Source organism: Monopterus albus, unplaced genomic scaffold (genome assembly GCF_001952655.1).
Source record: "Monopterus albus unplaced genomic scaffold, M_albus_1.0 scaffold2.1, whole genome shotgun sequence".
Lineage (NCBI taxonomy): Eukaryota > Metazoa > Chordata > Actinopteri > Synbranchiformes > Synbranchidae > Monopterus > Monopterus albus.
This window is the reverse complement of record NW_018127882.1, coordinates 4,834,238-4,851,177: the sequence shown is the minus strand read 5'-3', so window position 1 is coordinate 4,851,177 and position 16,940 is coordinate 4,834,238. Positions and strand designations below refer to the sequence as shown.

At 41.6% G+C, this 16,940-nt stretch overlaps 2 protein-coding genes across 4 annotated transcripts; one reads left to right on the top strand and one right to left on the bottom strand.

The window, feature by feature from the left end:
• Positions 1-23: 23 nt before the first annotated feature.
• Positions 24-8,112, bottom strand: arl13a (ADP-ribosylation factor-like 13A). 3 transcript variants are annotated; one of them, XM_020590675.1, is made up of 11 exons: positions 8,051-8,112; positions 6,540-6,734; positions 3,228-3,344; positions 2,672-2,742; positions 2,333-2,585; positions 2,057-2,162; positions 1,695-1,900; positions 1,453-1,561; positions 598-853; positions 392-511; positions 24-279 (listed from the first exon to the last, which is right to left on the bottom strand). In XM_020590675.1, the coding sequence occupies exons 3-11, from the start codon at positions 3,284-3,286 to the stop codon at positions 224-226; spliced, it is 1,236 nt and encodes a 411-aa protein (XP_020446331.1). In that variant the 5' UTR covers positions 3,287-3,344; positions 6,540-6,734; positions 8,051-8,112; the 3' UTR covers positions 24-223. The 3 variants fall into 3 exon arrangements, with proteins under 3 accessions (XP_020446331.1, XP_020446340.1, XP_020446346.1); XM_020590684.1 differs by lacking the exon at positions 8,051-8,112 and adding an exon at positions 6,969-7,233; XM_020590690.1 differs by lacking the exons at positions 6,540-6,734; positions 8,051-8,112 and adding an exon at positions 5,502-5,565.
• An 86-nt stretch (positions 8,113-8,198) lies between these two features.
• On the top strand, positions 8,199-16,938 carry xkrx (XK related X-linked). Its single transcript, XM_020590660.1, has 3 exons — positions 8,199-9,025; positions 14,375-14,634; positions 15,308-16,938. Exons 1-3 carry the CDS (start codon positions 8,685-8,687, stop codon positions 16,159-16,161), a joined length of 1,455 nt encoding a protein of 484 aa, XP_020446316.1. The 5' UTR covers positions 8,199-8,684; the 3' UTR covers positions 16,162-16,938.
• The last annotated feature ends 2 nt before the right edge of the window (positions 16,939-16,940 follow it).

Here is a 16,940-nt window from a genome sequence, read left to right as displayed (position 1 = left end):
TTATATTATTGCTCAGACCTGCCATTCACTACACACTGGTTTCACTTCAAAGGTTCAGGATTCAGCTCTGATATGATAAAGATATAGCACTGAAAATGTATGTCTCTGTCTGTATTTAACCTGTTTATAAAATAGAATAAAATAAAAATAATGTGAAGTGATGTAGTGTGTCGATGTGGAGACCACATCCTCACACTCTGCTGGACACAGCCAAGATTCGCTCTCATTGTCCCTGAGCCTGACGTCCCTTCAAAACCAGTACGGCTTTTCTGTAAAGATCTATCAGGAGAGAGGGTCATCTTTTGTAAACAAAAGTTGGGATTTCATCAATTTCAGAGTCCATAGTGTTACTGTATTTGATTGGTGGATGGAAGGAGTGGACGAGGCTCACCAAAGGTTGCAGAAAGGTCACCAGGCTGAGAGCAAGCCTCAGCCATCTCCTCTGTGTTGATTTTGTTCTTCCTTTTTACTTTGACAACTTTCTTCTTCCTCCTCTTCTTTTCCCCATTAGCTAGTTGTAAGACAATAGAAATATTAATTTCCATTCTTAAACAGTTAATAACCAAACTATATAGGAATTTAATAATTGATTACAACCTTTAAGTGGCTTCTCATCGTTGCCCGGTGAATCTTTCACCTTTGTTTTGCGTTTCAGTTTGTCCTTTTTCAGTGGGATCAGGGCACTGCTGGATTTCTCTATGTGACCAGAGTTCTCTTGCCCTCCTTCATTACCATCACCCTCCTCTTCCTCCTCCTCTTGTTCATTTGCTTCTTTTTCACCATCCTTGACCTTAACTAGCTTCTTCTTCTTCTTTTTTTTCTTTGTCTTCAACATCTTTTTCAATGTGGTCTGCTGGGGAAGGAATTGTTTTTTGTTGGTTACAGGAATTGTTAAGTAATTGTTATTTTAATTTGACTTGTTTTATTGTAACATTCATTGTATAATATGTCATTTTTGAGAACTTCACAAAATACAAAAACATGGTAGTAAACATGGCATAACTGATGTTTAGAAAAGATGGTGAGATAGAGATGATAAAAGGTGATTAGGGTGTAAAGCTGCAATGACTACAATTGTGATAATCAACTAACTGCTTTCTGTCAAAATTGTTAAGAAATATGCCCAAATCTTGTGGTTCCAAGTTCTCAAATGTTAATGCGGTTTTCTGAGTTTTCCATGATTGCAAACTGAATATTTTTGGTTTTCTAACTCTTGGTCAAGCAAAACAACATGTTGCCACCTTGGAGAAACACTTAGTGTTTTCTGACCAAGACTGTGGGATTAATCCATAAATTGAGAAAATAATATTCAGATCACTCAGTGACAAAAATAACTGTTATTTGCAGGTCTAGTAAGGACTATAAATTTGTACCAGCTTATCATCATAGTGAGTCAGTCATAATGTAAAGACAAAGGAATTTAAAAAAAAAAAAGCAAGATGTTTTTTCTACCTTTTGCAGTATGTTTTGGATGGGTTGCAGCTTTCCTTCACCTGTGGTCATTTTCCCCCTGTCTTTGAGCTGATTAACCTGATGAAGATCTGACTTGCTAGATGGCATTCTGGGGTGAGAAAATATTACACATGAACAGTCATTCTGCTGCTCAGGTTACTTATTATTTCATGTTCAAGTTTATGCTGATCTATGTTCAGCATAATCACAATGAATTCTCTGAATAAAAAAGCTCTTCTCACCTTTCCACCTTGGTTTTTCTGCGAACCTTGCCTGTTTTCCCATGCTTCTCCCTCTCTCTTGGCTCCAGAAGCCTCTTGCAGTCCTTGGCTACACGAGCACACAACTCAGGATATTCCAGGCAAACCTCCCGCAGCAGCCAGCGAAGACCTCGTAGGGTCTTTCTGTCTGACCAGCGTCTCAGGTCCATTAAGGCTGAACAAGGCTCCTGAGAGGAAAGGAAAAAAGGTCTGTTTGTCTGCATGCCTAAGGTGTCTACTGTACAACTCTGTGCTACAGGGTTTTCTACCCTCCATATTTTCTTTCAGTAACTATGATTCCCACCTAATCCGATTGTAGTGATGAATTTTAGAACAGTACTTACTATATGGCACAGAGAGTGGCTCTGGTTGACCAGCTTCTCCAGAGACAGAATCTCAATCAGGTCACTTCCCGGCAAAGCGTTCATTTTGTCCTGTTTATTAGCCAGCCTAAAAAGAAAATGTCACAGCACAAGCCTGAGAAGATTCACAGTTACTACTAAAATAAGTACTAAAGTCTACTATTTTTCTCATCAGCCACCCAAGGGCCCCAAATGCACTGCACATTACATTAGATCACACTTGCAACGTACTGTACATATGAAGCTGAATATATTTACACTAATAGGGGTTTTCCTGCCACTCTTGGTTGTTTGAGCAGGTCATGAAGAACATCTTTGACCTCCCACATCCTCTGCCTGTCACTGGAGTCCACTACAAAGATGATCCCATGGGCTTCTCCACAGAGCTCCCTCCAGACTCCTCTTGACTCTGCTGATCCTCCAACATCCAGCAGGGTGACCAGGTAATTCTCCACCCGCAGCTCATTTCGTACACAGCCATGGGTGGGTCTTGCATCCACACAACTGGGAACTGAACAAGATAGAGAGAAAATACAGGTTGGTTATTTGTTGTTTTCCTGGTATGAAAACTTTACTTTAGGTTTCATGTTGAATTACCTCTTAACATCCCTTTGATGGAGGATGTTTTTCCTGCTTTGTCAAGACCAACCACAAGAATGGTCACCTTCCTGCAGACAAGTAAACACACCATACTATTTGAGTTAAAGCAACACTATATAGTTTTAATTACAAGCTGTAATTAGAAATAATTATTTCAGGCAGCATCGCTAAACTATATGTGGCATGGAAATACATTTATACCACAGCAAAATAATATGAAAAGCAAAATATGTAATGGAGTTGTATCTAAATTTATTTGTACACAAAGTTTATTCACTTCTCTTTGAAAGGTGTTTTTTTCTATTTTAGCAAGTTAGTTTTACCTGTATGATTTTATTTAGTCAAATACTGTCAATCTAGAGCTTTCAGTGAGAGTTAGGCTTATTAAACATTAAATGGCTGGAAAAGAGCATGCCACTCTTTAAACCTGCATTTTTTATTTCCTGGAATATGAGTATTTTGCTAAATGGAACAAATGCATTACTGATTAAAAAAGCTTGACTCATTATACATTTTATTCTGTCACTTTTTAAAAGATATATTTTATGTGTACCTGATTTGCTCCTGTATTTTGGAGACCCAGGTGCAGCAGTTGCTCATCAGGTTGAACATGTTTCCTTGAGGGGAGTAAGATGAGCACAGTGGCCACCATCTTCTCTGGAACCGGTACCTGCAAACAGATGGTCAACCTTAGTATGGCTCACTAGTCGCCGGGTCTGACACAAAGATGCTTTTTGTCTGTCTCCTGTGGGCTTAGGAGATTTTACAGATGGTCAGCCATCCAGGCAATGAGACGACTGCCAACTGTCTCTCTCTGCCTAATTTGCTGTAATCTTGTTTTCTTTAGGTCACTCTAATTTCAAATCTTATTCTATGTAGTTCCTTGGATTAATGATCAAAAACCATTACTGTAGTCAGTAATAAGGATAATAAATATGTTGTCAATTGTATTTATGCATAAATATTTCCCTGGCTTTCTCTCAAAAACCAGTCATGACATCACTTATATAATACAATCTGATCTGTACATATGAGTCCACTAAAAGCTAAGCACAGGAACTATGAGAAGTCCTCTCAGACCTTGTAATACACAGGCACCAGGTGTGTCTGATGAACTCAGGTGATGTGCTAAAAAACACTGCCGGATCTCTCAGTTCTTTGTCCGGTGCATCTGTTCAGGCTCTGTAATCTGCTAAAGTCAGTTTAGATTGGCCTGGTTTCACAGTGTTATTAACAAGCTGACCCACATTTGTTTTGGCTGGAAAATACAGGCCATGACCATTTCTGCCATAGTGTAAGTAAGGACATTTTCCATTTTGCACAGGTGTCTGAAATTCCAGCAGTTTGGGCATTCAGAGCAAGACAGTATAATTGTGTTAGCATCAGCAGTTATCAGTGTTTTTAAAACACAATATCATCTGGTCACAGGACTGAATGTGCAAGATGTGTGAAGTGAGAAAAGATTTCAGTGGTTGCACTATTAAGCAGATTTTAAAATGATGTAGTTGTAAAATAGATAATCTAGATTAGTGATTTCTTTGAGTTTTAACACTCAAAGAAATGTTGCTGTATATTTTTTACTAAACTGTTTATTTAATAAATATATATATAAATAAATTGTTTCAAATGAGCAGTAATACTAGTAACAATAAACCTACAAAGCAAAGTATAATAGATTTGTGATTATAAATAATAATCAACTATTTTATTAATATCTTAGAAATAAAAAACAGTCCATACCAGCGTGCGGGTCTCTGGCCACACAAACATCAACAACAACAACAACATGCATTTTACCACACAGTCACACATGTGGGAAAATGCAGTGAACCACTGGATTAAAACAAACCATTTTAAATTCACTAAACAATAAAATACTAGTACCTGACACCATTAAATAATTCACCTACATATCAAAAGTGCAAAATTTAAAAGTTTATCAAGCTGGGAAAAACTGAAGAATACTCACAGACATAAGTTAATATCCATATATTTGTTTGGGTTCTCGTCTACATCTTGTACCCACCAGCAACAAAACTAATCAGGCTCACACTAAGCGTCTGGTCACCCCATGTGGGAGGTGCAACCTGGGAAATGTTGTATTGGTATTTCATCCAGTCCCAGAATCCTCAGAGCCAGCAGCTTATCCCACTGGATAAAGTGGTTCTTCTTTAACTAGATCCAACTAAGGGGCACGGATACGGCCAGGAGACCTAAACTTGTCTTGTGGTGTGATCTGTGACATGCTGGCGTCACACTATAATGTATGTTGAGTTTACAGGTTAAATTAGGAGCACAGCTTATTGTAGACCTGTGATGTGGTGATATAGACATTTCATACAAACAGCTCTACACAAAAGATGAAAACTATATTTGATAAAGATTCCAATAACTATATGATTATAAATATAGTTACTATTAAGCACAAATAAGTGGTCAACCTTAACATTAATAACTAAGTTTTGTTATGATGTTTTTCAGTCCAACTTTATATTTCCATGTAAGGGCAGTAGTAACCACTAGGTGGCTTCATATTCACACAATTTATTTTCACGCCAGAGGCTGCTGTCATTCAAATAGTCCCCGTAAATAATATAATGTCTCCATGTTCAAGTCCTTGACAAGCTAAGGACAACTTTTCCCATAGATACATTTCAGTTTATACTATTCTGAACTCATTATTTGAACATGTAGTTATGTTATGCAGCCTCTACAAATCTACAATAATGATCATTTAATATCTTAATGTTTATGTGGGAAAATCTAGTGAAAACAGATCATGGACTAAAACAAATAACAATAATGTTTATTGACAGCATTCAGAGACCTGGTGCAGTTGGTATGGAGCGGAGGCGTTATCTCATTATGTCATTAAACCAATGTCCAATCAGGCTTCTGCTGAGTAGCCTCACCCCAGGATCTGACCACAGCCCTGTGTCAGCTGACACTGACACACACACACACACACACACACACACACACACACACACACAGAGAGAGAGAGAGAGAGAGCAAAAACAGCTGCACCTCAGGACCACACCTCCATCTGTTCTTGTTCATTGCAACCATCATTCAAAGACCTTTGAAGACAGATTTTACAATCTCAGTTACAGCTATACTACTTTACAATTCCTGCCTTAGAATATTATAAACTTACAGGAAGAGTTAAAGCCTTAAAGAGTTACTGTCTTCCCTAGAGTTAGATGAGAAGAAATGATCAATTTGCCCTTAATTTCTTTTTCGCTATCTTTAAAACAATTGTTCAACATTTGGGAAATAGGTTTGTTCACTTTACTGTTGAGAGATTAAATGATGAAACAATTATTTGAGTGACAGAAAAATAACTGCAACTTGATAATCAAATAATCATTTAAGTCATTATGAAAAAAAATGTCAAACATGCCATTGTTATCTTCTCCAGTGGACGAAACGAGACATTTGGACTTATTACCGCTGAGTCTGAGAAACTGGCATGGACATTTTTATAAACTAAGTGGTTAATTCATTATTAAAGAAAATAATTGGAAAACTAATCAGTAAAGAAATTAAGCATTAGCTGCTGCCCAATACAAGAAAAGATTGTTATCACTCTCATGTCTGTATGCTAAATGATACAGCCAGCTAGTTTAGCTTAGCCTTTGTGCTAAGCTAAACTAACCATTTCCTGCTTGTAGCTTCATATTTCTCTTATAAACATAAGAGTGGTATCTTCTCATCAAACTCTTAGTACAAAATCTAATGCATATTTCTCTAGACTGTTGAAATGTTCCCTCAAAGACGGCTCAAAACAAAGTGGGGACAAATAATACGTTTATTTCAGTGTCTTGCAAAGAATTTCAAAAATCCAGTGTAACCGTTCACTGACCAGGCATGACTGGTGCTCCATCATGAGGTTTCCATCCTTCACTTCCCCAACTGTCTGCAGAGCAGCCTTTGGAGTCTGAAGTCACTGACTAATATCACCAGACACATGATTTAGTAATGACAGGCCTTCACAGGTTGTGTTGACCTTCTTCACAAAGCCAGGCTCATGTCAGTGTCAGTGACTGAGAGATGAAACCTGGTTAGACAGGAAGATTTCAACATGTTTGTATTAAGCTATGTTGAAACTCTACACCAGGTCATATTGAGACATACTGTATTACATGGAACAATACCCTTTGTCATTATCTAAATGAAGGGGAAAGCAATAGTAACAGGTCGTGTTAAAATAAACCTAAGCAATGAAGACAATGTTTTGCAGTGGAAATGTTAGGTATGTTGCTACACTACAGACTGTGACCTTCTCATGCACCTTACAAATCTTTGTTTGCCGAAGTAGTTGAGCAAACATGAAACTGGTTCTGTTCACCTGGATCACAAGATGTTACTTTAGGCTTATGAGCATGCATACTGAACAAATGGTGGCATAATGAAATGTCTGTTTCACAAGGGAATGAGAAGATCGAATGCAGTTCCATGTGTGTGCTGCACCTGTTCCTGTGGCTAGTTCACTCTCAGGCCTGCAGGCCACTGTAACACAGCCAGGCCTACCCTGCTGGTGAAAACTAAAAATGGAAGTGCAGAGAAACTGATCCCTCTGTGCTTACCCCCTACTATGCTTCCACTTGGATGGGACAGACACTGTATGTAATAAAACTACAGTATATTGTCTCACTGTTGAAGCAGCAGTTAGTTTGGCAGCAGACCAGGAATAATGAATTCAGTGATTTTTTATTTTTCTTACTGATTACTGTAGTTTTTTTTTTTAGTTGAACTCAGAATCCTGTGAGATTTTACAATGTCAACATCTAGTAGCAGTAGTACCTGTATTAGTATTTGGAGCCACCTGTGCGAGATACTGTACCACATGAAAGGTTATATACATTCAGCTTTTATTCCTACTATCATATCCATTTTTTATACATGCGGTGAGATCACCCCATCACAATTAATCTTTTCTTTGTATATTACTATGCTTGTAATTTGTAATATTTGTAACACAATAACACAGATTCACCTTTCAGCACTTTCATAAATGTATTGCAGCTTCTTCTGAACTTCACAGTAGTACTCAATAAGTACTCAGATCTTGTATATGAGTAAAAGTACTAATACAACAGTGTGAAATACTTTGTTACAAGTGAATGTCCTGTGCTTTTAAAATTTTACTTGAGTACAAAAGTATTAGCAGAAAAATATACTTAAACACTCATTGAAGTGATTATGTGGAATTACCTTTTTGAGAATGTGATATCTTAGTTCCTGTATTTGTGCTTCCTAATTTTTCAATTTAAACATTCAGTGGCTTCCCTCTTTTTTCTATTATCATTGACCTTCTTATTTTTACTTTATTGGATTCATGTAAATTTGCTTTTCTTCTCTGATCTCTCTTACTTTGAAAGGTCCCGCCCACCATTTCCGGTATGACTGCGTGTTTTCTGGGTTACTTGAAGCTGAAGACTGAAAACACACAACACAACCCGCCTGCAGCTGCAAAAGCATGCCGACACGTTGACGCCCCAACCCCCCCCACCCCCCCACAGCCTGCAGCCAGACTCGTGGTGTGTTTACCACGGAACAACAAGCTTGTTCAAACTTAAGATAACCTCCGGGGCACGGGCGATGACCGCCTGACCGAGTTAACGTTATTGTTTTGAATTGAGGCTGAACTTTCTCGATTCACACACACAGACGGAGCAACAACAGCGCTGGGACCGGTAGCAGGTTTCTCTCGGGTTAAACAGCCTGGTAGCGCCACGTACCACGGTTTTCCAGACAATAACAGGCTGTGGGTGGCGAGTGAGTGCCTGCTGTGGAGCGGTGACACGGCCGAGGAGAACAGGTTGTTCACAGTGAGACAGCGGCGATGATCAAGTCGGAGGAAAGTTGGAAGACACTGCGTATGAATGGAAGTCGTTTTTAAAAGTGAGGTTTTTGGAGCACAGTGCGGCAGGGCAAGCCCGGTTTAACGTCGGCGCCTTTTGGCGACGTATAAATAGAACTTGGTACCATCCTGCGTGAGGTGGTCATGGAGGAGCAGGAGCGGGACATCTCGGATATGGACCTACAGGAGTGTCCCTCGATGCCGGAGAACGGGCTCATGCTGGTGATCAACCACAGCCGGGTCCATCCGCCCCTCAGCGTCGTGCTGGCCACTGTGCTCTACTGCGCCGAGTTCGTCACCGCCGCCGTGCTCTGCAGCATGTACCACAAGACCGACGATGTCACCTGGATGGGCTTCACCATCACCTTCATGCTGCTGCCCGCCGTGCTCATCCAGCTAGCCTTAACCTTCATTCACAGAGACTTGGGTCGGGACCGACCTCTGGTCCTTTTCCTGCACCTGCTGCTGCTCGGTCCAGTTATCAGGTGGGTGGTGGCCATGTGATGCAATGTAGAGGGTCATACTTTACATGTGGAAGGACCCTTTGTGATAGTTTGCACTGCTACTGGGTGTTTCCCACATTTACCCAGCAATTTACCCGGAATACTCCGTCACAAGCACTGTAAAAGGCCTACACTTAAACTTTCACTTAAGAGTACAACAGTACTGGCATCAAAATATACTTGAAGTACTAACAGTAAAAGAAGAACCCATTCCACAGTACCACACTGCACTTGCAAACGTGGAGTATAAATGTAATGGAGTAAAGTAATTGCCTCTGAACTTTAGTAACATACCAGAATACTCAAGTAAAGTACATGTGCCTTAAGTACAGCACTTGAGGAAATGCGTTACTGTCCATCACTGTAATAAATTACCAAAACAAAAACAACCAACCAAAAAAAAACCCCAACATAGATTCATTTAAAGCACAGACAAGTCCTGTCTTTCCAAATGAACTGGTTTGAATTTTTGCCCTGTGTCCCTTTAAATATTCCTTACTCATGCACTGTAGCTCATTGATTCATCATCAGTCAGCGCCCCTTCTTACTGGACATGCAATTTCCACTTTCCTGTTACAGTGCTGGGGAGTTAATGTGATACAGACTGACAGTCTGCTGAGTGCATAAAAGCACCATGGTGAACCCTGAGAGCTAATATGATGCTGCAGTATTTATGACTATGGATGGGTGGAGCTGCAGTGACTAGTCACTTGGTTGGTTTGCCAGCAACTGTTTTTAATAAGCAAAGTGCCAAACATTTAATTTGCTGCTTTTTTGGTTTGGCAGCCCTGTACTGTATTTTGCCAGTGCTCCCTTGGAGAAGAGGTTTCACACGTCAGTGGGACTTATTGTAGAGTGAACACTACATTTATGATCAGTGTCGACCTGTTCCAGCAGAATTTTATCAACCACATGAATTTTTAAGACCGACTGTTGCAGCATCATGGTAACTTTGGTTGAACAATGGAGTGTTTTAGGCACTGAATAAGGCCTGCAGATTTGCAGTCATTAACTGAATCACACTCCAGATGGAAAGCCTGCTCACTGAACAGGATGGGTGACTGAACATAACCTCTTGCATCATCTTAAGTGTCAAGTCAGAATAGACTTCAAAACAGGTCCTTTAATGTTCCCTGTCTTTATTGTGAAGTCTTCTCACTGTTGTGTTCTTGTCCTCTTGATCACAGTTGAACCCGCAGGTGAGACTATAAAACCAGTATGACACTGTAGAGCTGGCACCGACCCAGCAACACATCAGTCTCATTTATTGCTTGTGCGAAGCTCAGCTGTATGACTGAGGATATTGGTGCCCAAAGGTTTTACTGCTGTAGACCGGTCGGACAGCTGATAAGGCCTCTCTGGATCAGAGGGAGAGAACAGCCAAGACGAGGATGTACATGTTAACGTGGAAAAGCAAATGAGGCCAAAATGGCAGCAGGATGAGGCTGCAAAGTTTTAAAAGCTTTAAAGTCCTGTTGTAATGATTGGGTTGAGGGAGGCATTCTGTTTAAATGTCATAGCTTGCTCCTCAGTGTCAGCTGAGCTCAGATTCACCTGTTTGGTGAATATGTAAGAAGATGTAGACAGAGACTCCTGCTACACGTCTATGAAATGCAAATCTACAAGTGCTACTCTCCTGCTCTCTTTGTCTCTGGACTTTGATTTATCAACACAGTGCCCTGAGGTACATACAATTTGTTGAATTCATTAAGGGGTGTGTTGTTTTATTCAGCCTTGTCCTCAGTTGCAGGTTACTTGCCATAGGAAGAAAGCTTTGCAGCAGAAAGTGTTTGCTAAAAGGTGTGTAGATGACTTAGTTTGTCCATCCTCCAATGGGAGGTGCCCAGGAGGCATCAGATTCCCAAACCACCTCAACTGGCTCCTTTCGACACAGAGGAGCAGCAACTCGCATATTGGCACATTCTTATAAAGCCATATGAAGGAGTCAGATAAACCCCTGTAGTTCTGGAGCCGCAGCGGCGTTTTCAAGAGATCAGGGCCTGTATTTCTCAAATGTATAAGAATTAAAATAAGAGCAAAAGAGTTCTTCAGATTAAAATACATTTATCAAGTGGACTTTTCTCCCATGAGAGTGATCTCATGATTAATCAGAGCAGGACTAGCCAATCAGAGACGACCTTACCCACGCCCCACTCATTCAACAAATGTGTCATTTTTATTTGACTAACTTTTATTCATCAATCTTTAATAGCCATATACAGTAGCAAAATTAAGTACAAAATGAATGTATTTATAATTAATAAATGGGAAAGAGCAGCGGGGGGAAGAAACTGTCCCTGTGTCTGGTTGTCTTGGTGCACAGTGACCTCTAACACCGTCCAGAGGGGAGGAGTTCAAACACTTTATGTCCCGGGTGTGAGGGGTCTGCAGTGATCCTTGCCACCCTCCTTTTGACCCGTGAGGTGTACAGGTCTTCCATGGAGGGCAGGCTTGCACCGATGACCTTTTCTGCAGTCCTGACTGTCCGCTGAAGTCTGTACTTGTCCTGTTTGATTGCTGAGCCAAACCAGACAGTGATGGAGGTGCAGAGAACAGACTCGATGATTCCTCTGTACAACTGTATCAGCAGCTCCTGGGGCAGGGTGAACTTCCTGAGCTGGCGCAGGAAGTACATCCTCTGCTGTGCCTTCTTGATGACCATATAAGCTAGTTAAAACTAGCTCCCCCTTTTACCAGCTGCAACATTAAATGTGCTGAACACAATAATTATAATCCAATAATATATTAACGTTAAATGTGCCGTTCTGCATAATGAGTACTTTTACTTTTAATACTTTAAGTATGTTTTGATGCTAATACTTTGGTACTCAAGTAACATTATGACTGCAGGATTTATAACAAAGTATTTTTACACTGTGGTATTGCTACTTTTGTTTAGGTAAAGGATCTGAGTACTCCTTCCACCACTGTTTACCGTCTGCAGAGCATGTTTCAGAAGGCGTTTGCTCTCTGCTTCTGTACCACAGCTGTCCTGGATCGGCGCTGAGAGGCAAGATGAAAAATAGCTTTTAATCTTAAGCTCTCAAGTAGGAGTAAAAGTGAAGTACGCTGGTGTATGATCATGCACGTCTCAGAAAGCTTCACTCAGGCCTGTGACTGGGAACAGCTGCAACCAGCTTTTAGTCATGGGAATGCTTTTTGCAGTTATGTTTTACACACAGCTGTAAAATCTCTGATGTATGTTTTTAGCATGACCAGGAAACAAAGCGTAGGACTGCTGTTGCAGTGCAGTTCGTTCCGTTTTACTCCTCTGGTCTATTTCCAGCTTGCCTCAGTCTGAGCTGAGCTGCTGTAAACAGTTCACCTCTGTGCCCCGTTGGCCCCGTTGGCTGAGATAGGAGTTTTCCTGTGTGACTTGGGGATGGTGTAATTGTTGATCTTATGACCGTGCAGTCGAACACACCATGTCTGCTATCAGAAGAGGAATATCGGCTTGCATGCTGTGGAGTTAGCTGTTAACTGGAGCCAGCCAGAAGGCAATGTGACATAGTATCCACACAGTCAATATGAGAACATTATGGAGAGGAGCTGGGGCATCTGCTACAGGGTTTACCTTGTCTTGACTTGTCTCCTTAAATATACTGTATGATCCTGCTCGCAAAGCAGGGACAGAAACTGCTTAAATTCTCTGTCATCTTGGACCAGTCTCAGCACGTAGCGCTTCCTGTTTGTGTCTCTGTGTGTTTTACTGTGCAAACTCTCCACAGTGCAATGAGGCTGTGTTAGCGACGAGCCTGACGGGCTAATCCCAAGATGCCAAAACAGGATTATCTTACTAAAGAGCTGCTGAATTATTTCCTGAAGTCAGAGGACATCATTATTTCAGTTGTTACTGGAGTATCTTATCTTATCTATTTTATCTTAGTTCATGTGGCATTTGCCACACCGCACTACTGTACTCGCACACACAGACAACAGATAGCACGCTTAGACTGCAAACGCAGAGCAGCAGGCTGTGTGTTTACTTTTGTAAAACCATAAGATGCAGCCTTGGAAGTCAGTATATTGATTCTCCTGGCTAATGCTTTCATCAGCCATGCTTTTATTTTGTCTCCCCTAAGTGAAACTTGGTCACTTTAAAAAATCCTAAGTGCACCCTGGCTCACACCGCGTCCTCAGCCCAGTTCTGCTGTCACATTTCCAGGCAAGCATGTCCGTAAATCAGGTTTTGGTGCCTTCTCTGTAACTGCTGTAAACGTCGTACACTAAAGGTGACTGGCCCTTATCTGTCTGTGGCTATCAGTCCTGAAGTGAATATACTGTAAGAGATTGTAAAGAGATAAGAGCCTGCATGCATGACAGCCTCTAACGTTTGGGTCAGTTCAGGGGTCAGTGTGGAAGCTTGGCACTGTGCCGTGTTCACAGTGAGTAGCAGCAGTGTCTGAAAATGTCCGACTGCTGACTTTGGAACACCAGGATGGGACATTGTTGAGCTGTGGTGAAGCAGTTTTATGTGGGATTCCTGAGCCTCTAGGTCTTAATGTCCAAAGTTGGACATTTTGGAGTGAAAGATAACATTCCAGCACAATGATGTGCGATTTGGCGCAGCGGTGGGAATCCTCAGAGGGGTGGGTGGGTGTGTTGCATGCAGATATGGAGGTTCAGGTTCGTTTACTCAAGTATTATTCAGGGATTATAACGCTCGTATTAACTTGGCAGCAGATGGAAACCTTGCACTTTCGGTTTAGGTAGCTTCTTTGTTGCAGCTTAAACACTCAACATTTTTGCTTTAATGTAAAAATCCTCCAATTTTCTAATACCTCATTATGTTTTTGTTTTAAGATTTAGATACTTTCTTCGATGTACACAGCCCTCATACACCTACGATGGTGGAGACAGAACACAGAGAGCATTTACCTGCAAACATTAAGGAAACCACACCCAGAGCTTTTCAGTTTCTCCTCTCAAGCATTGGTGGAACCTGTTTTCTTTAATCTGACTGCCCTCTGGTGGAGTCTTATCATTACCGTGCTTGTGATTGTTTAGTTTTACAAGAAAGAAGGTGTGTTTATGATGGATCCCTTACATAAGAGAACATTGTGTGCATGACTAATACCTGAATATCTAAGTTTCTACACTGACAATAACCTGCAGCAACAAGTTGTTGATACATTGCCCTTGACTTTTTCCTTTTACTTATATTTGCTTTGTAGCTTTTTAACATATTCACACTGTGATGATTAAATGTTCATGTTAAAAAAGACATGGTAACATCCTACTGTGCTGCCCTGCAGCTTAAACATAACGCTGCACTGCCCTCTGTTGGTGTGAAAATACGACTCCGCTCTCACTCTGCTCTCTCTTCTTCAGGTGTTTCGAGGCGCTGGTGGTCTATTTCAAGGCAGGTAAAAAGGAGGAGCCTTATGTCACCATCTCCAGAAAGATCAGCCTGAAGAAGGGCCAGGAGAGACCCATGGAGTGGGAAATCGGACAGTCGGAGCGCAACCTGGCCACACACAGAAACGCCTTCAAGCGCACAGCGGTCATCCAGGCTTTTCTGGGCTCAGCGCCTCAACTGACGCTCCAGCTGTACGCCACCATCCAGGAAAAATACATCCTCCCTACAAGATGTAAGAGTGGTTGAGAGACTGGGGTTCAAGCTACTGTTCCACAGCATGGGTATCACTGTTGATCACTGCTTCACAAGGTTGCACCCTGATTTTTAGCCTTGGTGAGGTTGCAGTACCTCTACACATCTTAAAATGATGAAATTCTCTGACTCATCTTTTTGAATTGATACTATACAAATAAAGTTAAATGCAATTGCCAGTTTAGTGTATGTATATGCAGTTCATTAAGAGTAGAAGAGTTTAAATAACTTCATAACCTAGTTAATTATTTTTCTTTCACTCAATCAGATAAAAGGTGGGAGATCTGTGGAAGAGGGTCATGTCATGACAGCCTAGTACAGGGTAAAAAGGAAGTGCTGAGACCAGGAAAGTGGATGTTTTTCATAATTTTCCATATCAAGGATTTACATTTGGTTGTCTTTAGGATTATAAGCTCATTGTTTTACACTAGACTTAAATGAATTAGAAGATGATAACTTTATTTTGACTTTATATGGGGTTTTCTGGACACAAGAGCCTTAAAGTGAGAGTATGGGCACCAACTGTTTTAGAAATCACCAATAACTTGTGGCGATACAGGTTATACAGGCTGACTTTAATGACCAGCGCTTTATTGAAAAGTGGTGTGTTGCTGTTGTTATTGAAGGGTAACAGGTGACGTCTGTGTTCACAGTGGCTCTGATGATCATCACCCTGATCTCCATCACATACGGGGCTCTTGTGTGCAGCGTTCTGGCCATTCATATCAGATACGATGACTACAAAGTGCGGGTGCGTCTTGCAGCCTACCTGTGCATGATCGTGTGGAGGGGTTTGGAGATCGCCACGCGGATCACAGCTCTGGTTCTCTTCAGCACGGCGCTGACATACTGGGTGATCCTTGTTGGCATGGTTAACCTACTCTTCTTCTTCTTCCTCCCCTGGGCTGAGTTCTGGGCCAGGAAAGGCTCGCTGCCTGAGAACGTAGAGAAAAACTTCTCTAAACTGGGCACCACAGTGGTGCTGTGCATGATCACATTACTCTACGCCTGCATCAACATCTTCTGCTGGTCGGGGGTGCAGCTGGACCTCTCCCATCGAGAGCTCATCGAGAGGAAGCAGCGCTGGAACCGCCTGGCCATGTACTACTGTGGACGCTTTATTGAGAACTTCCTCCTCATTGCACTCTGGTACTTCTTCAAGTCAGATTTCTACGAGTATGTGTGTGCACCGCTACTGGGCGTCCAGCTGCTGGTCTGCTACAGCCTGGCCGTGCTCTTCATGCTGCTCTTCTACCAGTTCTGCCACCCCTGCAGAAGACTTTTCAAGTACAACGTCCATGACTGCCTGCACTGCGTCTGCTGTCGTAAGGGGAGAGGGAGGGCAGGAAGGAGAGGGAAGCCACCGCTCTCGTACTCCACCGCTGCCACCATGGTGCTGGCCCCTGAGGAGCCATTGGACTCTCAAAATGCACACCCCCCTGACCTCACCAGTCAGCTGGGGGAGCGGGAGACTGCTATTCTTGAGGACATGATGGAAGCAGCTTGAGAAGTTTATAGGGAATCAAAAGAACAAACTCAGGTTTTTCTAATGTAGAAATGGAATAGTGAAGCATGATGCTGGTTTTGCAAGGTGCACTCCTGAGTGAGGCCTTGAGCAAAAACCAGAAAGAGTTGGTGTTTTGGGGGAAAGCGAGGTGATGTGTTGGAGAATCAACTTTTGCAAAAACCTTTACTCATTCGTGGTTCTGAAAGTTTTAGGTTGACGACTTTAACGAGGATGACTACGTATGGTTAGGGCACTACAAGGCCCTGATACCAAAGAATGTAGCATGCTGAGATATGCAGCGATGCACAAAGGCGGCCTTCAGAGAGCAACAGTAGACCAGGTACAGGTCTGAGCCAGGTGTATGGGAAACGTGCCAAGTGGGTCCGAAGTGCCCGAAAGACCGCCCCTAGTTTACAGTACTTCCTCTCAGGGTTTTCCCATCACGAATGCCCCATTTGCACACGTTTGCATCTGCAGTAGCCTACATTATACCCAGCTGCTTTGTTCACTTTCCAGTTTGTTCGCTTTAACTAACAAAGGAAGAGGAAGAAATGGTAAAATACACCAGGAAGATGAGAAGCCAGGGGAATATTCTACTACTCTAACAAGATTTAAGGGAATATCAGTTGTGTCCTTAAAGTTAAATCTGATGATACACTCATGACTGACACTGAATCAACATTGTGCTTCACATTTCATTTTGTTTTGTTTGATCAGTGCCTTTTATTACTGCATTACTTGAAAATTAAATAAAATAAACTGCTGTCTTCACGTTAATT